Here is a 24647-nt window from a genome sequence, read left to right as displayed (position 1 = left end):
TGCCAACCAAAAAGGCTTTGAACTCAGGATCCTCCTGCCTCAGCCTCCTGAACCACTGGGATTACAAGCGTGCCCCACTGTACCCAGTTCCCTTGCCTTTTATTGTCTACAGTTTTTATACCTGGATCATTTGTTCCTTTCTATTGTAACAGGGCCAATACCCCAAGCCAGAGTGGTGGACAGACAGACATTAGCCTCCTTTCATTTGTAAAGTCTGTGACTCAGTAGCAGCTTCCAAGAGCTGCCAAGGATGACCTCTGTGGATATCAGGCTGGACCTGGTGATACCGCTGTCTTTGTATGTCAGAGGTACTTGACTGTAAGCTACTTCCTAGGGTCCACTGTACCACCCTGATCCAATAAGCCCATTCAGGAAATGCTGCCCAGGAATGTGGTGAGAGTTTTCTCCCACTGGCTTAACTTTTATTTTGTATTGCTAGTGTTTTTGTTTCCATCTCAAGTCCTTTCTTTAAAAAAAAAAAAAAAAGCAGGTAGGAGTTAAACAGGCTGATAGACAGAAATAAAAAGAGTTCCTCTCATATAGAGGGTCAATATTGCCATTGATGATCTCTCCCATAGGTGGCTGGAGTGGGACACATACCTTCACACTGTTTTGGATTGCTGGCATATGCTTTCCAATACCAGCAACTTTCCCAACACACCTAGGAATCCCTCTCTCCCTCCCTACCCCATGAGTTCTTGATGTTGAATTAATTGCATAATTCACCTAATTGACGGTATTGATTGATGGCCCTGTTAAGAGTAGAGTGTTATTGTTGGTACTCGGTAACATTTATTTTATTCTGACACTGTAATTACAGGCAGTAAATTAAATTAAATATTAAGCATTAACTTGAAATCAATAGGGCAACAAATCTCATTAAGAGAAAAAATGTATTATGCAAATTCTTTCCAGAATTTTATCATCATGAATAATGACTTCATTATAAGAAACGTACAACAGAGGAGGTAACAGGGTTTGAAAGGAACATACCACTCCAGTACCTTCTGACTTTAGAGTTTATGCAAACAGTCTTGCATTTTTAGAGTCGGAGACAATTCTCCTGAAGCCCCAGAGAAACCCCTGACCCTCCACACTCTTGACTTATTTCCATCTGTCCTCTGCTGGGACTCTGGGCCAGGACTGGCTCAGACCAGGCTTCCTGCTCCATTTGTCTTCCCGATTACGCCTGATTTGTTGTTTCTGTTTCTTATCTGAATTTGCCTTGCCCTTAGGAAAACCTGTGACATAGCCTCGCCTTTATGGATGACTTTATGGATGACGGAATCCATCCAAAGGAGGTCATTCCAAAGGAGGTCGGCAAGGGTTTTGCTTGGTAGAAAGAACTGTTTTGTCAGTGAACTGGGGGTGTGGGAGGGGGGTATTCTTCTCTCTTATTCTTCACCAAGGGCTCTTTCGTGGATGTATCAGACATAGGGCCAGTTATCTTTCATTCACAACCTATTGTTGTCTCCTTTTTCTTTGATAACTGCCCTCAAGTGCACCCCAAAGCAAAGAATTTTGACAAGCCTCCTGGGAAGTCCAGACTATGGCTTGCTAGGGGAAGTCTTAGCTTTTAGTTCCTTTTTTTTTTTTTTTTTTTTGTGGTACAGGGGATTGAACTCAGGGGCCCTCGACCACTGAGCCACATTCCCAACTCTCTTTAGAGACAGTGTCTCACTGAGTTGCTTTAGCACCTTGCTTTTGCTGAGGCTGGCTTTGAATTCATGATTTTCCTGCCTCAGGCTCCAGAGCTGTTAGGATTACAGGCGTGTACCACCAAGCCTGGAACTTAGCTTCTATTTCTTCTTTCTTTCTTTCTTTCTTTCTAACTAACAAAGATGACCTATTTTAAAAAAATACTTTTTTTTTTTTTTTTTTTTTAGTTGTAGAGGAACACAATACCTTTTTTTAAAACTTTATTTATTTATTTTTATGTAATGCTAAGGATTGAACCCAGTGCCTCACACATGTTAGGCAAGTGCTCTACCACTGAGCCAGCCCCAAGCTTCTATTTCTTAAAAAGAAAAATTAAGAAGCCATTAGGATGTTCCCAACACACAGGCCTCCCCCTCTTTCCCTGGCATTTTCCTCTTCTTTGCCTTCCTGCATCCACAGTGGCAAGCCAGCCCCTTTTCCCTAGGTGTGCGCACATGAGCCTCTCCCAGCTCTGCAGGCACAGCCTGCAAACACCTACTCATGGCCCCTGCACACCACAGCCCCCTTTCAGCCCAGCTGCCTGACAACCCTGGTTGTTTTGCAATCATTAAGTATTTCTTTCCGGAGATGAAGAATCCCAGAGGAAATGACTTGGAACCCAGAGGGATTGAGACATAAACTCCTGATATGAAGGCATGAGAGTGAACAGCAGAGACTACAAGCAAGCATTTTAACTCAGAACCAAGGGGGCCTGGAAAATGTGACAAATGCTCTTCAAATGGTTACTTGTGAGCTCTCGGAATGCTATGTATATCTGCTGCTTGCAACTTAAAATAGGATCATCAACTGTATTGAAATGTCTTTTTAAACTAATTGAAGAGGGTTATAGGACACCAGGGGACCTGCCTTCTGATTTAAGCCCAATATCCCAGAATTCTCTCTAAGTAAGTTAGAGGTTCCTTTGGATGACTCTTACTCACTTTTCAAAGCGGTCACTCCTTACCTGGTGATTGAGCCAGAAGCTGGGGATTTCTGGTCGCCCTCGGTCTCTCAATACATTGTCCTTCATGCTCTCAACACAGGGGTGCTCCCGCACTTTGGAACCGAAGGGAGGCTCGTAATCTTTCACTTCTGTGAAGCAAGAGGCAGACACAGGTCAACTGAGCATTGTGTGTGTGACTTGGGGATATGAGCACATAGACATGCTGGGCTGGAGGGGCAGCACAAGGCACTGAGAGTCGCAGTACATATGTAAATACTCTAAGAGTGATTTTTAGTAGTAGTAGATTAAAATAAGGAGAAAAGAGTGGTTGTGAAGGATCCTGGGAAATACTCAACTAATAACTGCTGAATACCTTCCATGTGACACAGAGCTAGTGGCTGGCAACAGAATGGATGGAGAACCAGGAGGATAATGCCACACAGGTTACATTTTAATGCATTTAAATCTAATTCTCAATGGGATGATATTACCCCAAAGGGATGAAATTGGTTCTTGGGAGGCAGGGAAACCATACATATTGCAATGGTTTGTAGTCCTCTAGAGATCCACCATACACACACTTAATAAGTATTGCTGAACTTCCTGAGGGCTATTCAGCCATACAAAGGCATGGAGTTCAGATACACCCGCTGATGGAACTTAAAGGCATGAGGCTAAAGGAAATAAGCCCAATGCAAAAGGACAGATGTCATATGATTCCCCTTCCGGGAGGTACTTTGATGCAATGATTTACATTATTCCACCAAAGCTCACGTTGAAATTGAATTGTCATCGTGAGGTATTAAGAGTGAGACCTTTAAGAGGTGATCAAGTCAGGAGAGCTCTGCCTTCATGGATAGATTAAACCTTCCAGGGATTAATTGATTGGTGGATTAATCCATTTTAAGAGTGGGTCTGTTATAAAAGCCAGATTGGCCCTGTCTCTTATTTGTGCCCCTCTTGCCACATGTGCTGCCTTAGGACTCTGCGGAGTCCCTGCCAGTAAGAGGGTGCCATACTGTTGGACCTCTCTATCTCCAGAACCAAGAGCCAAAATAAATCTCTTTCCTTTCTAAATTACCCAGGTATTTTGTTATAGTAACAGAAAAGTGACTAAGATACTTGAATAGGCAAATGAGTAAGAAAAGAAAAAGTAAAGTGGTGGCTGACAAGGGATGTGGGGACAGGAAGGAGGAGAGGAGTATGGGAAGGTAGAGTTAACACTGATGGATAAAAAGTTTCAGTTGGGGAAGATGAAAACTTATAGAAATAGGGGTACACTGGCACAACATTGCAAATGTACTTTAAAATGGCTAAAAATGTTCAATATGGCAACGTTTAAATTTTGTGTATTTCTCACATGGAAAAAAAAGCATAGGATTATGAAGGAAAATTGTCTACAAAGGCTCTTTATGATAGGAATAATGAATAAAAGGTTGAAAAAAATACTATCTTGATGGGTTAACAGAGGGACATATTATATCAGCATTAACAAAAGAGTAGAAGGTAATTTTCTTTCAATTACATGCTGTGACGAAAACAACTGGATGACATGGCCCTACACTGGGTCTGCAGGTTTCAGCTTTGGTCAACTTCCTCATGCGAGCTTCCTGGAGCCTCCCCCAGGTCTCCCTGGCTAGATGTCCTGGGCTCAGCCTGACTTCCACATGTATCAGCTTTACCTATGATCACTGTTCATTTGTCACTCAGATGGGGAGTTTTCAAGAGAAAAATCCCTTTCTGCCTATTCCTAGTGCCTGTGGCAAGGGGCGTCCATCCAACGAGAGCTCTCAAGGGGCACTTTAGTGAGTGAGTGAATGAGTGAGTGAATCTCAGGTCCTGTCCACAGTGGCAGTGCATAAACTCCAGGCAAACCATAAAACGACACACTAATTTAAAAGAAAGAGCAGATCAATACACATATCCATGAAGCATAGGACAATTTACAAGACAGAAGACACTCCTGGACTAAAACATGACTGAGCTGGATGGGAACAGTGGGCTGAATGCCGCATTTTTCACAAAGTAAGATCCTTGGCTTTTAGCTAAAAATGAATGAATGAACAAATAAATAAAAGAAAGAAAAGGAAAAAAAAAATAAAATCACTTCTAACTAAAGTAAAATTATTGAGTAAAACTTTCAATAATTTGCCTTTCCAGGTGGAGAACTGAAGAAGCTTCATAACAAAATGACATTTTGCAAATGAATAGCTAATTTATTTATTTGCTTCTTTTTTTTTTTTTTGCTTTGCTTTGTTATGTTCTTTCTTTCACTTCCTAGAACCCTACTTGCATATTTATCATCTTCAGCTTCACCCAAACAGAAAGGCTGCCAGGATGTTTTCTTTCTTTTCTTTTTCTTTTTTTTTTTTTTTAATACTTTGAAATACAGGAACATTTGGGGTGAAAGCCTACTGTCACATCGAGACAAATGCAATCCACCGTTCTATTCTGTATGTCTGCTTTTGATTTCAAGTGCCCAAGTACTTCAGGCACACTACTCCAGGAGTGAGATCTGAATTTTGATCTGCATACTATTTACTTCTTTCTTCCATTCCCTATCTTCCATCGAACTATAAATTCCTAAGCCCCAAGATAGAGGCTGAGTTTTGTGTCTTTGCTGTACACGGAATTGGCATTCAATAAATGAGCTGGCTTGAATTCAAGCAGAAGCCAGAAGTGAGGATCGAAGCTGCTTCTCTTCTGTAAAATGTGTGGACTGAAAGACCTCCATGTTCCCTTCCAGATTTATCTCATAACCCAAACTAATCAAATTAGATATTAGCTCTGCTAGGATGTTTATAATATTAATTGCCCCCTGGATATTGTTGTCAGTTTACAGCCTATCTCCAGTGGTTTTGGATTTTGTAGCAGCTGTGGCTGGTGCTGATGCGCTTTCCCAAAGCCAAGAGCACCAGTCCCCAGCTGCCAAAAGTATTGGGTCATGAGGGCTCACATCTTCACTTCCAAAAGATTGTCATGGGCTGATGGGAACTGCCTAGCCTGGAGATTCCTGGACATGCCTGACTTATCCCAGGGGCAGCCTGTAGCCAATGACAAATTAATGTGGAAGTTCAACAGTCCGACCTTCTTGTTCTCAGGATAAATCTGTGGTGCAATTCACAACTGCAGAGCTTCCTGCGAGATCAGGCTGAGACTGCACCTCTCTCCAAATCACAAGTCTACCTAACTGCTTCCTCTGCCCTTTTCTGCTTCTCTTACTTCCTTCTCCTGAGATCTTATCCTCAATAAATATCACACAAATGCCAAGAAGTAGTCTCTCCTTTCTCCCTAGGCCTACATCTCAGTTGAACTGCACCATCTGACCATGGGGGAAGCCTTGCACCCTTTCTTAAGAAACTGTAAGTACTGAACCAGGAGGAGCATCTGGAATTGCACAGCATATGATGTAACTCTGATGAAGCTCCTTTGCTTTTTTAGGAAGATTTCATGCTGTTTCCCTTCCACCAACAAGGTCAAAGAGTTATTTATCCCTCAAGCATCAACAATTCCCAGACTTGTGCTCAGAAGGGACAGAGCAGAACAAGACCACAAGCAGGGGAAGAACCAAACCCAGCTGTCAATCTCACAACTCATAGTCTTTTTTTTTGGGGGGGGGGGGTACCAGGGATTGAACTCAGAGGCACTCAAGCACTGAGCCACATCCTCAGCTCTATTTTGTATTTTATTTAGAGACAGGGAATCACTGTGTTGCTTAGCACCTTGCTTTTGCTGAGGCTGGCTTTGAACTTTCAATCCTCCCGCCTCAGCCTCCCAAGCTGCTGGGATTACAGGCATGCGCCACCACACCTGGCATAATTAATAGTCTTTAAGAACAAAGAAAAAGTTACCATGGTGGAGAATCATAACCCAGGGCTAGTTTACTTCCCTTCAAGTCCTAATCTTGAAAGTCACTATATAAACCACAGCATTTATTTTAATTTCTTAAGTTCTGTGTGGACCAAAGCAGACTTCCATGGGAAATGAGACAAGAAGGTACTAGGCGTATTTTTTTTACATAAAGAAAAAGTAATGACTATTTTTAGAGGAAGAAGAAACAAAGGCAATTATCCTTTCCCAGAGCAAGGAGATACATAACTAGGCTACTTCCTACTTCTCCTAAACCCTTGGAAAGTTGTGAGATTCCCCAGTATTCCAAAGGGATGCCTTCTTTGACTTGCAGGAGATATTATAGGGAGGGGGGTGAAGGGTAGTCAGGAAAGTGCTGGTGAAGGGACGGTGCCCTTGAGCTATAATGGGAGGACCTATGCATCTTCTGCCTCTAAGTTTAAATTGAAAAGTCTGGTGCAAAATAGGGCGGGGAATGTGGCTCAGTGGTCAAGTGCCCCTTTCAATCCCCGGTGACCACCCCCCCAAAAAAAGTCTGGTGCGATCGCCATTTGACCCAAAATGGCATATTCCCATCCCTTGATATAAAAAGGGTTTTTCAGGTTGCAAGTGGGGATGGGGATTTGAAGTATGTGCATGTGTTAAGTCAACCTTTCTTCAACCTGAGAGATGTCATATTTATATAATATATATTTCCAAAACAGCTAATACACATTTACTTTTTTTTCTTATTGTGGATTTTTGCAACTCATCTTTCTTTGTTCATTTCAACCATTTTGAATGTCCTACCCACACCCCTACTTTTTTTCTCATGCCCACAGTGTGTACCAAGAAGACTCAGCTGTGTACACAGCTGCCTCCCTGTCAACATCTTGGAGACCTGCTCTGGGCAATCAGGCAAAGGAGCTTATTTCCCCTGTCATGGCTACTGAGGCAAGGCCACTGGCCATTTTCAGGGCTTCCATGAGGATCTGGAAGATGTCCACTTACAGACCCCATATCAGAGGCTATTCCCTCCTTGGGGGCATTTCCTAACTGATCCTCAATTTTCTAACTACTCCACTAGATGTGGCAGAGATTTGTGTGGACACCACAGGGGATGGCTATGGACACCTGAGTGGGAGCCTGATTTCTGGGAGAGAAGGACAGAGGGCAGGGGACCTCTGCTAGCTAGGTGAGTACCACATTCCATTGCAGGATAGTCCTGGGCCATAGAGCACAGGCAGTGCCTGGCCACAAGCCAGTGGCCCAGCCCTCTGCAACTCCAGCTGTCTCCCCTGGATGCCGTGATGCTCCATCGACCCTAGCAAAGTCGCTAGCTCTGAAAAATCTTATCATTTATGCCTACTTATTGATTTCATGTCAGTGCTTAAAATATTTTTGTTTTGAAAAATGTATTTGATTAATATTATGACATCACTGAAGACTTACAGAGAAAAGTAAATCTCTCTCCCATTCTGAACCCTTAACTTCTTTCACAAAAGTAGCTTTGTTTGAATAGTGATTTAAATCTTTTCCCTTCTTATTCATAAATAGGCACTTCCCAACCTTTTTTTTTATGAAAGAGCAGGTCTTTCCCCTTCCATTCATGGAGGAGAGGCTTCAGTAAAACAAGAGTACAAATGGATAACAAGAAAAATGAACCCTGCTTGGGTGTTGTGAGCACATCACATTGCTATCAAAGTCACCAAACACCCACTTGCAGCTTCTGTGTCCTTATCATCTTGCAAATCTGAAATGAGCAGCACTTTCTGCAGGCCACTCTCAGAGCAGAACAGCTTTAGCTGTTTCACAAGGAATGGGAGTTGCCTCTTGACAGGGGAAAATGAATGTTAAAGCTATTCAACACACTGTAGGGTATTCAAATAAGTCAGAGAATGTGGAAGAAGCCTTCAGACGTGCTCCAGTACTCTTTGCTTCAGTCGAGAAGACAGAGGTCCAAAGAGCACACCAGATTCCGGGAAGAACACTTAGAACTGCACGTGGTGTTACTGTCACTCTGATGGAAGTACTTTGCCTTTTTAGGAAGCTTTTAGGCTTTCTCCTCTCCAAAGAGCATTTCAGAAAGTTCTTCTCCCGCAGTCAGAGCAAGCACAGCTGGGACAGTCCCCAGTGAGAACATGCCTGCGACAAATGTGACAAGTGTCTCTCCCTGCCCTGGTCAGGCATTCCCCACCATGTGACCTCAGGAAGGACAACCTTATGAGATCTATTGGATGGCTGTGGTTTGAAAATTCTAAACAAGTCATGCACAAATAAAATAAAATTATAATAATTAGCAGTGACAAAAAACAGCCCTCCCCTTAACTTGTTGTAATAAACCCAAACAATGTCCTTTCTGGGTTTGGATCCGTAGATGGGAGTTAGTGGTGGTGGTGGAGGTAGAGGGTGCTGTGTAAGATGGCACCAGATCAGAGCACCGTGGGCAGTGGAGTTAATGAAATATATTCTAGAGTTCCTCTTTGCAGGTTTGATCTAAAAATGCCCAACTTCTGAACTCCTTTCTGTGAAGAACAGCATAGCAAACGACTTAAGGGGTGAGTGGATTTAGTCTAGAAAGTGTGCTCACCTATAATAATAAAAAATCTTTTTAAAAAATGGAACTGACTCTAAGCAGAAAAGCAGAGCTTAGAGAGTAAAACTGAGTATAGCACTTTAAAACACGTTAGCACTATTCGCCCTGAGAAGGGAAATTACTTTTGTCCCGGCTTCATCATAAACTAGGTAGGAGGACTTGGAAAAGAGGTGTCAAGATTTTGTAACCATAGTTAACAACAATTAGTCATCTATTTGGAAATAGAAAGCAGAGAGCATTTTGAATGCTCCCAACCCAAAGAAATAGTCAATGTTTGAGGTGAGAGGCCAATTACTTTGACCTGATCATTGCACACTGTGTGTGTGTGTGTGTGTGTGTGTGTGTGTGTATCTGGGGTCATGGAAAAATTTTAAAATATATTTAAGAAAGACTTTGCACCACATTTTCTGAATCCACAAGGTGAGTAAAGTCACAGGTGCCCTTCCTCACTCCCCGTCAGTAGCAAGGGACACAGTGCTCCCTCTGCACTTGGTTTCTCTCTTGGGCTGGCTTGTGCCACGTGGGGCGGGCTGGGGGTGCTAGGGAGGCACTTCTCCACCTTGACCCGGAGTGCCTCTGCATCAAAGATGGATGGGAAGGGGAGGGTAAACAGCAGTTTCCTGCAAGTCAGGTGGTCCGTGGCTGGTGCGCGTGCTTTGCTGCACGCATGCTTGCGCTGCAGTTGCCCACAGTGGGAACCGCCTGATAAGACACCCTGTCTTGGCTTCCTTCCCTTTCCTGACTCATTTCCTTATTCCCTTCCTGGCATTTCCTGTGATCTCTTCCCCAATACACTTCTTCACATTCGTGTTCTTTTTTCCAGGGCACCCAACCCAAGGCAGATGCCTGCAGAGCAGAACCATTCCATGAAACCAAGCCCCAAAGACAGGTCTTTCCCCCAGTGCTTCAAACAACATCGCTTCCAAGAAACCTCTCGGTCTAGCTGTTTGAGAAGACCCCTGGTTCCCTTCTGTCTCTCTGCAGCTGCCTGGAGCTGCAGCCTGTTCTCTGATGGAGTGGCAGACTTTGCAGCTTCTTTTTATTTTTCTCAGGACATTTCTCAGCTTCTCCAAAGGGAAACTAAGTTTGCCTCTCTCCCCGCAGTGCCGCGGCCCCGGGAAGGCAGGTCTCTGGGCCAGCAGTGGCCTTCCTCCGCGTCAGCATCTGGTGCGCAGCTGTTGTTTTGACTGTAGTTTCAACTCTGCGGGGCAACAAAGCTGTTGACAGTTCTCCCCAAAACAGCGCCCCTGAGTTTTTATGTTGGCTTTCCAAATGGCACGCCCTCTCCCTCCAAATCCAGCGAAATGAAATGCTTAGATTGAGTTCTTCCCTGGGCCTTCTCTCCAACGCCTCCTTTCTTTTTGTTCTCTTTCCTCCGCCCCCTTTCTTTCACTGGTATTTTCTGTCCTTCTCACAGACTGTCACTACTAAGGAGCTGTTCTTGGAGTTGTTACCCCTCCTTAAATGCTTGCTCAGCTGGCTGCTGAGCCCAGGATTTGGAAGGCTGTGCTCCTGGGGGGCCATTCTGGCTGAGATGACACAAATGTTGTGCCTGCTGCATTCACCAACAGGGGCCCTGGGCCTGCCCTCTGCGCCTCCAACTTGCCGCGCTCCCTTGCACAGACACCAAACAAATGGAAAGCGGGGACAGGCATTTTTCATGAAAGAACGCCAGTGTCCAGGTTTGTCTTTGCAAAGAGGTGATCTCATGACTTTGCTCCTTTATAAAACAGGAACCAATCACCTCCTTCTGAGCTTTTCCATCTTCAAACAACCCTGAAGACTTCATTTCTTGGTTTTTTCCCTTTGTCTTCTTTCCAATGATCGAAGTGTCAGAAATAACACCCTCTGTCCTTACCTGTCCCCTAAACCTACTTTATTTTTCTTTCTAAAATGAACCAAGGGATGAATGGGTAAATGTAGTAGATCTACATAATGGAGTTTTATTTGGTCGTAATGAAAAATGAAATTATGTCATTTGCAGGAAAATGGATAGAACTAGAGACCATTACATTAAGCGAAATAAGTCAATCTCAAAAGGTTAAAGAGTCATGTGTTTTCTCTCATATGTGGAAGCTAGAGAGGAAAAAGGAAAAGAAAGGTGGGTGGCAGGGATCTCATGAAAATCAACCGGGAGATCAGCAGAGCAAAGAGACTAGGGGGTGAGAGGACGGGAAGGAGGGGGAAGAGCTGGGGAGTGATATTGGCCAAATTGTTACATTGTGTGCACATATGAATGTGTAACAACAAATCCTATCATTACATACAAATATAATGCACCAATAAAATTATGTGGAAAAAAATAAAATTATCACACTCAGATCTAACTTTTCCTGTCATATCATGTATCTATTTGTTCATTACCTGTCTTTCTAGAATACTATCACTGGACTCCCTGTCCCTTGGAGAAAAGCCTGTTTTGTTTTGTTTTGAATAATGCCTGAGACATATTAGCTACTCAATAAATATTTCTTGAGTGAAGTGAATGAATGAATGGGTGAATGCATTGTCAGGGAAATAAGGATAAGGAAGTTACCTCAGATTTAAGGCACTGCGGGCTGGGACAAGCACAGGAATTATCAGCCTTGGTATTCTGCAAGAGATTTGAGATTTGCCCAGAGGAGCCAGGAAAATCAATTGATATAGACTTTCAGAAGTGAGGCCATCACCGAATGGTCCTCAAGTGTGTGATTGTCTCGCCCGATACCCCCCGAAAGGCTTCATGTCAATGGCTGGGATGCCAGAGTAGCTCTGACTACCCATCAGTAAAAATAATGACACTTGGAGCTATTTATTGGACATGTTCTCCACCAGCCAGGCTGGTTCTGCACCAGGATGGTTAGGCTCTGTAGGCTACTGAGTCAGACAACAAGGCTTCAATTCCTGTTTTACAACTTTTCCACCTCTTGAAACCTCAATCTTTTCATCTGTGAAATGAGGCTTGTAACAGGACATGCCTCAAAGTATTTCTGGTAGATTAGGTGAGCTGTTACCTGATGCAAGTGCTTAAGCCACAGTAACTATTACTCCTTTGTGACTTTTCTTCATCTGGATCAAATCTACGTCTACCAGGAAGCCTTTCTCTTTGGACCACTCTCTTCACTTATGACAACCCATCCATTGGGCTCCCTGGCAGAATGTCTTGCTAAACAGGGCAGGAGCAGTTGGCATCAAAATGCACGGTTACCATCTGTTTATACTTTCTCCCCAGATAAGAGCCAGGCTTCTCCAGGTGCTGTTGTATCTGTCTCACATTTACCCTTTACTTCCCTGTATGGAGGAGAAGCTGGCTGAGAAAAGAGCAACTCAAAAGGACAGCCCTGAGTCTCCCTGGCTCTTCCTTTAAGAATTGACCTAACCCTCATTGCCTGACCTAAGCATTAGTCTCCTTCTATCTGGCCTGGGCATTCCATTCTCTGTTCTTACTGCTTTCCTTTTCTGTTGCTATTGTTACAATTAAATATCACCAGGCTATTAAAAAGTCCATTTAAGCCCAGTGAGATGACACACATCTGTAATCCCAGCAGCTTGGGGGCCCGGGAGGCAGGAGATGGCAAGTTCAAAGCCAGCCTCAGCAATTTAGCAAGGTGCTAAGCAACTTAGCATGATCCTGTCTCAAAAATTTAAAAAGTAAAAGGGCTGGGGATGTAGCTCAGTGGTTAAGTGCCTCTAGGCTCAATCCTCAGTATGAAAAAAAAAAAAAAAAAAGTCTGTTTAATGCCAGGGAATAACATGAGCCAGGCCTAGAGGTGAGACCAAAGCATAATAAGGACTACAAAATAAAAACAGCTCGTGCAGGTGAGCCTAGAGAGGCAAGCGAGGGCCAGGCCTTAGCACACGTAAAGCACTGGACTCAACCAGAAGAATGGAATGGAGTCACCAAAGGGCAGGAGAGGGGATTTCAGACTCTTCTGTGACATTTTCTGCCCTAGAATAAACTGGAATGGACATTAGTTCATCTCTGTAGTGAAGTAAAGCATTGGTCAATATTTATCAGACAAAAGAAGTATACTCCTTTCCTTTGTTGAAATGAGATTCGCTGATGGAAAGTTGTGCTGTCTGTCAAGTTCTAGGAATGAAGCCAGAGCTTCATCTCTCCCTCTTCCCAGCACCTTATACATTAAAATCTAACATCAGTTATTAGTAAAGGAAGAGATACCTGCGTGTGTGAATTTTTAAAAAGCACAAAAGGGGAGAAAATCAAATTCTGTTTTCAATAGACTGTAAACCTCTTAAGGCCAAGCCTGTCCTTCCCTTTGTGATTCTATAAGGGCGAGAGAGAAGACAACACAGGGAGCCCAGGCTTGGAAGGAACATTTGTACTCTGGCTTCAGGTGATTTCCAAGGGACTCTTGGAATGCGAATGAAGAGTCTCTGGAAATGGAAGGAGACCCTCATTGTTATACAAAATTGCATATAAGAGGAAGTGAGGGGAAAGGGGAAAAAAAAACAAGGGGGAGAAATGAATTACAGTAGATGGGGTAGGGAGAGAAGATGGGAGGGCAGGGGAGGGGAGGGGGGATAGTAGAGGATAGGAAAGGCAACAGAACACAACAGACACTAGTATGGCAATATGTAAATCAGTGGATGTGTAACCGATGGGATTCTGCAATCTGTATACGGGGTAAAAATGGGAGTTCATAACCCACTTGAATCAAATGTATGAGATATGATATGTCAAGAGTTATGTAATGTTTTGAACAACTAATAATAAAAATTTAAAAAAAAATACAGGTAATTAATTCAATATTCAATTGTATAAAAAGTACTAAATTTTCACAGAATGGTAACCAAAGTAAATCCAAATGAGATTTAATAAAAATTACTATATCTTAAAAAAAAAAAGTCTCTGAAATTAAGACTAGACAAAAAAAAATCTTTTGTTTTTAAATTGTTTTTATTTGTTCTAATTAGTTATGTCTTTAAGGTGTTCAAGATGTATCAAAAACAACAACAATAAAAAGCAATGAATCAATAATTAAAAACAAAAAGTAGAAATTCTACGGAAGAAGGGGCCTGCTGTGTAAGATCACATATTTGAACAAGTAATGGCTTGTGTCAGGGTGAGAGAGAGGATGGGTAAATAGCCTTGGTGTTTGCAGCCTGGGTGGAGATGGGAGAAACAGGACTGTGGGCTTAAGATCAAACAAAATCAGAACCGGGATGGCCTCTTTCCGGTTCCCTAAATGCTGTCTGTTCTTATCCTAAAGGTTATAAAAGTTTTTTTTTTTTTTTTTTTTTTTTTAGACTAGCTGAACAAACCAGATCCTGTTCCTTCCTTAGGAAAACGTGTTTACACTGCATCCCTTTTTAGAACTCGTAAAAGTTGGAGGACTTGGTTCTTCCCCATTAGCCTATATTCTTCCACACTCAGCAAATATCAACAGGAAAGGGCTTTAGTCATTGATAACAATGAAGGCAGGGAGCTCACGCAGGGCCTTAATAAGCTAGCTGTGCTGACAGAGGGAAAGAGACTCACAGCCTCCAGCTCATGTTTAAAGAATCACGAGTTTTGAAAGCAATGGAGAAGATACTGGAATCTAGGTAAATTTATTCTGACAGAGACAACAGCATTGTCTCTGACACAGCTCATATCGGTCTAAAGATTCATTTTGGAACTGTCAAAGCTTTCAGGCAGAAAATTATTCTTAGTGGCTGAAACTTGGTTAAACAAATTTCACTGCACAAGGAAAACAAAGTTACTTTTGGAAGTGTGGCTGGGGAAGAAATCTCAGCAGGAAACCAGAAAATAACAGGGTCAAGCCAGGTAGGAAATAATGCCTCCATGCTGGGGCCCAGCAAGGTGCAGGGAGGGAGGGGATGACCCGGACCCACTCCTGACATGTTCTGAAAGGGAGGAAGACTCAGAGCCAGCAAAGATACCAGAAGAATTTGCCTTGGACAAAATGTCAGGCAGTTGGCCCTCTAACCAAAGTGGTAGCAATTTCAGCAACAACATAGATAATGCCACTATTGGATAATCATAGAATGAAATTAACATTCATAATTCCAAGATGGTATAAATACATAGTTAATGAAAAATGACGAGGGTTGGTGAGAGAAGGGACAGATCTTCCTTAAAGTAGAATACCTAGTAATAAATGAAGGAATAAGAAAAAAGAAAATCTGCATTAGGCAAGTATGGCAGCAATAATCATTGAAAGCAAGAATTATTGATGGATCCTCAAGTTAGTGTATAAAACGAAAAGGTCTGAAGTATCTTTACAGGTGTTTAATATCTTTAGAAACAGGTCAGAGTATCTTCCCATGAGGTATGTAATAATTACAAATGAAATAATGGTATCTTTACAAGGGAGAAACGTGGCAGATACAACTTTAACAAAGGGGTCAGATTTAACTTCTGCCACTGGTGATGTTGTGCCCCCTGACATGATGCACCCAGAAGGGCCCAACATCGTATCTATAGTTATCTCTTTGCCCAGAATTCATATGACTATCTGATCCTGAGAAAACATCGAGAAACCCAAAGTATGAGACGGTCTATAAAGTGACTGGTCTAAACAGTTCACAAAAGCCAAGGTCATAAAAAACAGATAAGTTGAGGTAAAGGACACTACAGAGGCTCCCAGGTTATAGCAATGTGTGCCCCCAACTGGATCCTGTTCCAGAAAAGGACATTATTCCTAGAGACCTGGAATTTCAAGTAAGGTCTATAATTAACAGCAGGATACCAATGTTAATTTCCTTTTTTGATAACTGCATACTATGGTTTGGCTTAGATGTTAACATTAGGGAAAGTTGAGTCAGTAGCAGATGGGAACTCTTTGTGCTATTTTTTCATTTATTCTCTAAGTCTAAAATTATTACAAAATAAAAAGCTAAAAATAAAATTAATGCCAGGCATGGTGGCGCACACCTGTAAGCCCAGTGATTCAGGAGGCTGAGGCAGGAGGGATCATAAGTTCAAGGCCAATCTCAACAAATTAGCCAGGCCCTAAGCAATTTGGTGAGACCCTGTCTTAAATTTAAAATTAAAAAGGGCTGGAGATATGGCTCAGTGGTTAAGCACCCCTGGGTTCAATCCCATTATTAAATATATATATATATATATAATTTAACTTGACTTTATTTGGCAGCCTGCCAGGGCAAGGCTGGGGTATACACATTTCTCAGGTGATACCCAAGACCTTGATGAAAATTTCTGAGAAGAGAATCAGCAAAGGGTACAGCTATGCAGACATCTGCCATTCTCACCTACTAGATGATCAGGGGACAATACTTTCCAAAACAATGGGTTTACCCCTGCATCCCAAGGGATGCCCATCCTTATCTACATTCTCATGGTCAAGAGCAGTCAAGGTCACTGACAACAGAAAGGACTCAGATTCAGATTGCAACTTGTGAAGAATTTGGGAAAGCCATGAGAGAATGCTCAAGAAAGGAAAGGAAATGCTGAACTTAGGGGAAAAAAGAGAAGGTCAGCCAGATCACCAGGGGCTTACCTAGGAAAACCAGGAGAAAAGTCAGTCTCCTAATCAGTCTTGGAGGCCTAGCCAGCCAAAGGATGCATTCCTCAATACCCCCAACATCAACAACAGTATTATGTCTATCTAAGTCAATTTTTAGTTCAATCCTTTTTCCAGACCTTGCAATTAAAAAAAAACAAAACAAAGAAAAACCTTTCCAATATAAAAAGAAACAAAAGCCAGATGCTAATCTGAATATTATCTATTTAATAACGACAAATAATTCTTCTCCATATTAGTGCTCATCTCCTGCTAGATATTAAAATATTTGTGGAGTGATGCATCAAGAGAAAAGTAACTAAACAAAACCTTATTGAAGGAGTTGCAAAATTTTATGTTCCAAACATGGCTTTCTGTTTAGCATGATTTCAAATGGTTCTGGAAATGACTGTGTGCTAGCAGAACTCAACTAGCTATTATTGTGGAGCTAACCACTTAGTGGCAAAGCCCTAGAACAAGGGTTGAAGCAAATAACATCACATCATTCTGAAGGCTGGTCCACCACAGCCCCATGATAGATAGTGGTCCATACATACCTCCCACGGCGTTACAGCGAGATGTCATTTCCCAGAGCACCAGAGCCATGGAGTAGACATCGGTCTGCTTAAAGGACTCAACATTCTCCAAATTCATCCTGGATTCTAGGACTTCTGGGGCCATGTATCTTGCAGTTCCCACCTAAAGCAAAAATAAACATTGAGACCTGTCAGTGAAGCCCAAGTGCATCATTATTTCCTCAGTGTAGAAATGCTTGTCCCTCAAGGTCACAGATGATTTTTAAAAGAAACACAATGCTGTTTTAGATAAAGAGAACAGCACAGAAAGATATGGCATATATGGTTATTTTTAAAAATAGATGTTCTCTCCCTGAAAACCCTTTAAAGACTATAAACAAAGCTTGCCAAAATAAGGAAGTGCCAAAGCTCAGAGCTGCCTTAGCTAGCCCTGTGATATATGTCAACACATTATTCAATGACATCCTTACAGAGATAACCTTAGAGACAGCATCTGTGATATTTTAGATGTTTACTTTTGCTTTTGTAAATTCAATAATTTTTCATTTTTGTAACTCCAAGGCTCATGATAAAAAATAATTGCCATCAGTTTTGATCACTGAGGATGATTTTAATCTCTGTCTACCCCATGGCACATTCCAGTGTGCCAAGGATGTAGTATAATTTCATAAATCTCAAAAACACTAAAATTGTATGAAAATATCTCCACCATAAAAGACCAAACCTGAATTCCATTATAATTGTTGTGGGTGTGTCTTATAAATTATACTTTGATTTAGGCCTGCAATGATCTCTACAACTTGAGAACATGCAAACATGGAGCCCACAAGCCAAAGGAAAAAATATTTCTAGGAAAAAAATTTTCAAAAAATCAATGTTTGATTTGATACTGAAGTATGTACAGCCTGATTAATGACAATTACCTTACTGTCCCAAGAATCTAAGGAAGGCCCAGTAATTTGCTATCATCATTTCAAGGAACGCTCCTTATTAGTGTATATTAGAAGAAATTTTTCTCTTTAACAAATTCTTGCATGACTCATTACCATAGCCCACCAATCTGTTTATGTTTCAGCGTGTTTACCTCAACACTGCCTTGCTGCCATGGACACAGAGCACTGCCTGAGCAGAAACCGCTCACTACAGAAGCAGGCCCTGCCACCAGGCCGAGCCAGAGAAAGTAATGATAATCCTGATGGGCTACAATGAGTGACAACATGGAGCCCACCATTCACAAAGGATGCCTGGATGATTCTTAATCACTCCCACTTTTTTGGCTCCTTGGCCAAAATAGATTTCCATTTTAATCTGTGAGAGTGCTTCCTAAGTGGAATTGTTCATTCACTCACCAAAAGCTTATAGGTCAGTTTCACTTTCAAGGCACTGTGCTGGATGTCTTGGGTGACCATACAGATATGGATCTAGATGTCAGGGAGACTGCCTTCTGGAATCTAGAAACCAGTATAACTACCAGTAGTATAGAGTTACAGGGGGCCAAGTACAACTAAAAGAGACGTCAAGAACAGAGTTCAATGCCAACAGTGCTCCAAGCCAAGAAAAATATTTGCAGATGGAAGAGAAATGAAGATTGACTTGGAGAAAAATGATTGCCCTGAATTGGGAAAGATTTGGAGACAGGAGGAGAAGGGTTGTCCATCAGCAAGAGAGAATGAAGGATGCCCAGGGTAGACTGCTGACTTTGGCTAGACTCCCTAAATAAGGATCCAGGGTGTAGACCTGCGTGGCACAGAGGCAGGAGATACTGATGGAGAGGTGGAGGGAGGACAGACACAAGGGAAGAGGGACGTGGCATCAGCTCTCCTTACCTGCCCACTGTTAGCCAGGTCGTCTACAGACAGAGTAGGATCCAGCCGCAGGGAGAGCCCAAAGTCGCACAGGCAACAGGTCAGGTCGTTCTTCACCAGGATATTGGAACTCTTAAGGTCCCTGTGCACAATGGGCATCTTGGGCCTCCCGCAGGGGGTGTGGTCACTGTGCAGGTGCGCAATGCCCCGGGAGAGGGAGCTGCCCAGCTTGCGCAGGTCCTCCCAGCTGATGACGTGCCGTGTGAGGTACTCCTGCAGGTTGCCCTTCGCGTGGAAAGCGGTGATCAGCCAGTACTGTTTGCCCAACTCTGTCTTCCGCTCCTCCGCGGTCAGGAACTGGAGGATGTTCTCATGCTTCAGGTTGATGTCGGAGAAGATGTCCTTCTCGGTTTTCCAAGACGCGTACTCCTCATAGGGGAAGATCTTGACCGCCACGGTCTCAAACTGCTCTGAAGTGTTCTGCTTCAGCTTGGCCTTGTAGACCTCGGCGAAGCGGCCTTTCCCCACCAGGGTGTCCAGCTCGATGGGCAGCAGCTCCGTGTTGTGGTTGATGTTGTTGGCGCACGTGGAGCTGATGTCCGAGCGGTCATCCTCCAGAATGATGGCGCAGTGCTCGCTGAACTCTATGAGCTTCCCGGACTTGCTGGTTTCCCAGGATGGGCTCAGCTTTTGCTGCCGATGGACGCGGTAACAGTAGAAGGTGATGATGACCGCTATGGCGATTCCCAGCGGTGGCAGGAGGCTAACGCCTGTCACTTGGAAGATGACTAACAGCAGGTCAGGACTGTTGGTGGTATATTCTGATGTGGAAACAAAACAAGGGAGAGGAGGAGTTGAGCTCAGTAGTGAGTGAGTCCTGGTTTCTAGTCTTGACCCATTAGCATCTGTATAGCGTTTGTGGATAATATATTAGGATTTTTTTTTTTCCAGCTATGCTGAAGTACACCTGTCCATTCTTCTCTACTTCTAGCTATCCATTAAACATCTCCTACTCTTTCCCCAAACTTCAGCCTAAATGTCTCTAAGGGAAGTCTAAGAAAACGTAAATGTCTTATTTTATATATTCTCATAGCACGGTATTCTTTTCATATGTTACATTTCAGCACAATTTAAACCAAATAACCAGGACCTCACTTTTTGGTTTTTATCTCCATCTTTTTTTCTCTCCCCAGTCCCAGCAGACAGGGAACTGCCTGCTGGCAGGCACTTCTTCACTATCATACATGCCCTTAGCACACAGCAAGTTCTCAATATTGTTGAATAAAGACAAAACATTTACTGAATGTTCACTAAGGTCAAGGCATTGCCAGAGACATTGGGAATATAAACAGGAGGATAACAGCTCCTGCTTTCAAAAAGCTTGCATATAAGGCATCTAGTTAAAAAAAAAAAAAAAAAAAAAAAAAACAGAGATAGCCACAGTTCTGGCATAGACTTTGCTCGTTTCCAAGCTCTAACATGTTCTACTCTGATCAGCATTCAGGCTATCTGGAAACATCAGCTCTGAGCCTATGAGTTGTGCAGAGAGGGGTCTCTGGGGAGAGTCTCTTTGGAAATCTATTACCTCATGTCCACCCATTTTCCTGTTTTCACTGTGCATACATTTTCCCCCCAGTACTGGAGATGGAACCCAGGGCCATGCTCAGGCTATACAAGGATTCTAGCACCATGCTACATCCCCAGCTGTGGACATACAATTTGTAGTTACATGGAAGAAGAAGAATTAACAGCAACAATGAAAACACTGCTACAAAGTAAGAGAGGATGAACATAGAAATGCTTCCAGTTTTCTTTCTTGGACAAAGAACCAGGCCCCTGTGATTGATGAAGACACTACCAGGTGTCTACTGTAAGACACTGCCCTCAAGGAATATTCAGTAGAGGGGTTAAGGCAGGTTGTTATGGTTTAGATGTGAGGTGTCCCCGAAAAGCTCATATGTGAGACAATGCAAGAAGGTTCAGATTGGGTTGTGAGAGTCTTAATCCAGTGCATGAATTAATCCCCTGATAGGGATCAACTGAGTGGTAACTGAAGTGGTAGGGTGTGGTGGGAGGAGGTAGGCATTGGGAGGCATGGCTTTGGGGTGTATATTTGCACCTGACAAGTGGAAACCCCTCTCTCTCTCTCTCTCTCTCTCTCTCTCTCTCTGCTTTCTGATCATCATATGAGATGCTTCCTTCTGCCATACTCTTCCGCCATGATGTTCTACCTCACCTGGAGCCCAAAGGAATGGAGCGGCCTCTTATGGACTAAGACCTCTGACACCATGAGCCCTCAAATAAACTTTTTTTCCCTAAAATTGTTCTGGTCAGATCTTTTAGACATAGTGGAAAAAAAAAAAAAACCTGATTAAAACACAGATACATATGACACTCTGGGATGTGAGCTCAATGTGTGGTAGAGTCTGTGTGCTGGTAGAGGGTGGAAAAGCTCAGAGACTCATAGAAGGCATGGTGGCAAAGGCTGCTTTTGAGGTGGCCACTGATGGATTGGAAAGGTCCAGGATGGATGGAAACAGTGTTATGTTAAGGAGAAAGGATATATGATCTGTCTGGGGAATTATCCTAGAATTGCTCTGCACAGGGAAATAGAAGGAAAAAAGGTGGGTATGGAGCCAGACTTAATGTTGGAGAAAAGATATGTAATTATTCAATTGACAGTTTTCATTTACTATAGGTGTCTAAGCAAAAAAAGAAAGAACAACAACAACAACAAAAACTGGTGTCGAGAATATAGTCCAGGCAGAATGGAGACAACCTTAACTTCTCAAGGGGAACTCACCACCTAAATGGTATTTGATACCATCATTTAATGAAATAAAAGCAGAAATGAAGCCAGCACATGTCAATTTAGAATGTTCAGGTATATGATTATATATAACTTGCTCTTAAGGTTATATATAACCTGCTCTTAAGGTTAACTCTAAATGGATATCAACTTCCATTGACTATAAATTCTAAGGTCTTATAATCGACTGGATGACACTAAAAACTGGAGAAGTGACCCTAAGCCCTCAGAATTAGAGAAACTCAGGGGGAAAACAAATCACAATTCTGGGGAGAGATACAATAATGCACTTAAAAGAATGGAAAAGGTATGCAATTTTTTGATGACCCTTGGGGGGAGAAATGCTCCTGTGGATTTGTTTGGACTGTCCCTGTTTTCCCACAAAGCATGAACTTGGAGAGCAAAATTACAGAGACAGGTGAAATAACATTCAAGCACAACACAGATTACAACATTTGCTCCTTGAAGCTCCATCTCTCTTATCTGAAGAATCCACGGTGGTGCTTGCTTCAAGCACCGGCTTTTTTCAATCCTCCATGTCTATAGCTATATAAAATGCCTTAGATCAAAAATTGGTTTGATTATCTGATTTCTTTTCTCTCAGAGTAAATTAAGCTGTACATGAACAATGGTCAGCTCTATTTTGATCACCTGGATATACCATGAACCTTATGCAGGATAAACCACTTAATGATATTCAACAAATGTATGTTGTATGGGTGTTATGTGAGAGGTTATTCCTCAAATTTCTTAGGTTCCCTATCAGGGCTTGGTAAACTGTGTCCCAGGGCCCAGGACCAGTTTTTAATACAGCCCTATGACCTAAGATTTATTTATTCATTTATTTTTTATTCTAAAAAAGTATTACACACACACACACACACACACACACACACACACAAACACACATGCATGAAGTTCCTGCAATAAAATCATATAAGGCCTATAAAGCCTAAACTATTTGCTATTTGGGGAAGGTTGACTTTTAGTCCAATGTGATATTCTTTTTCACATACAAAGGAATGCAATTAGAAAATTTTAAGTATCAACTGTGGCTCCATTTCATTAAAACATGCAAATGAACTACTCATTTATTCTATAATTTATTTTATTTTATAATTCCTAGCCATCTGTAAAAAGGATCTTCCTTATTCAGTTCTAATTCTTTTCAGGCTAGTAAAAATACAAAAACAGGAATCCCCTGAAGTTTATGTGTGGTATTGAATGAGGAAGGTTCTAGAAATCCCCAGTTCAAAGTCAGAAACCATATTTTTACTTTCCCCTCAAATTTCCTGTGATTTCTTTTTGAAAACCTATGTGTAAAAATCTGTGGGGAGAGGAATTCTTGAAGAACATCTGTCAATCTTAAAACATCAAAGAGGTGGTAAAATACCCTAACAATAGCAAACCAGGCTGGAAGGAAGCCTTGGGATGTGGCTCTATCTAAACAGAACCCACCCACACCCTCTAGCAGTATTAACCCTTGGGTTGCTACAAGAGAAGCCCACAGCTTGTTGGCATCTCACCTAGAGACCAAGAGAAAGCATTTCCTCCTACCAATCCCCAATTACAGAGAAACACATAAACTTTGGCGGTGTGCTGTTTTATACAATATTCACATTTAATTGACAGAAAGCTACTGTGAGGTAGAAAGGGCTATTATAATAAACCTTGTTTCACGGATAGAGAAGATGAAGTTCAGGTAACTATAAATAATTTCCCAAAGATCATCAACTCAGGTAATAGCAGAGCTGACATCTGAAAGGAGCTCTGTGTGATTGGCCAGGGCTCTTAATCTCATGCCATGATGTTCCCTAAACTTCACACTGTTGAGAGCCAATTAAGGATGACTTTATAGAGCCTCTCAACTTGATAAAGTGGTTTTCTTGATTGGAGGCTGGACTGAGTGCTTTTATCGCTGCTTTGGTGATACTGGCAATCTGTGGACAGGGCATCTAAAAGAGTATATCGTCTGGGTACGTTCTCCTTGGTTCTTAACTAAGAACAACATACAAATATGTACCTTTTCCCTGCTGGGGAAGAAAAGGTTTTCCAAGGGGAGAACTCCCCCAATTTTTCTTTTCTGAAAGACGATTCCATTGCCTATCACATAGTAGGGCTTAAGACATAATTATTAAACCACTGGAGTCTTCCACACATAGTCTCTTATTATAGAACATCAAACTAGATAAAGCGCTGGGTGGAATTTCCCTAAGTTTCATAAAAAAAAAAAAAAAAAAGAAGTTCAACACTATAATATCCGCTCTTCTCAGCCTGAGCCCTGGGAATAGAAATCAGTGCTTCTGTGAATTCAAATGAGCAAAAGTTACACCTCTAATTTTCTGTAACCTTTAACTAAAATTTAACATTTCCCAATATTAGGTTTACCTATGATTTTGTCACCAATAGAAACCACTGATTTTTATGCCATCTATGTTTGTTACAGGTGTCTGGACCTATTGCTTACCTGCATCACTTAGACCTTTCAATATTTTCAGATCTGCTGCCAGTTAGATCCTGATAAAGCGCTACTAAATAAAGACATAAGTATCCAAATTCATTTTTAAAATATTTGGTCACTGTATTTCAATATAAATTGTTTTTTCTTTCAAATCCTAAGAATTATATTCTGTGCATTTGAAAACATCATTCTAGGAAAGAGTCTGGAGGCTTCAGCCATCTAAGAAGTCCATAGAACACACATACAAAAAGCCAAGTACCCTCGGCAAAGTGAAGGCATTTGACACTGGTCTCTCTGCCAGGCTTGCCTCAGAGCAGATTTTGAGATTCATCCGTTTCTCTAGGAAGTTAGTAGCTACTGCCAATGGTAGATCTCCCTGGTTTGCTGAGTGTGTTCCGCCGGAGCAACTACATCATCAGCCAGAGCTTGTGTCAAGTGTGAAGGGAGCTCTGTAGTGAACTGAGAAGCTCTCTTTCAAATTCTTCTCACGATAATAAAGATAAGT

General features: G+C 42.1%; 1 protein-coding gene across 1 annotated transcript in view; it reads right to left on the bottom strand.

The window, feature by feature from the left end:
- Tgfbr2 (transforming growth factor beta receptor 2) overlaps window positions 1-24647 on the bottom strand; it is an 85963-nt gene that overhangs the window by 3091 nt on the left and 58225 nt on the right. The window contains exons 4-6 of the mRNA XM_076843117.1: window positions 18894-19693; window positions 17089-17230; window positions 2663-2790 (exon numbers count right to left, since the gene is read on the bottom strand). Of these exons, the coding sequence (XP_076699232.1) occupies window positions 2663-2790; window positions 17089-17230; window positions 18894-19693 (1070 nt within the window). The remainder of the gene's footprint in view (window positions 1-2662; window positions 2791-17088; window positions 17231-18893; window positions 19694-24647) is intronic.

The sequence above is a fragment of the Callospermophilus lateralis genome, chromosome 1 (assembly GCF_048772815.1).
Source record: "Callospermophilus lateralis isolate mCalLat2 chromosome 1, mCalLat2.hap1, whole genome shotgun sequence".
Lineage (NCBI taxonomy): Eukaryota > Metazoa > Chordata > Mammalia > Rodentia > Sciuridae > Callospermophilus > Callospermophilus lateralis.
The sequence above is the reverse complement of the archived record's forward strand: the minus strand, read 5'-3'. Positions and strand labels throughout refer to the sequence as shown.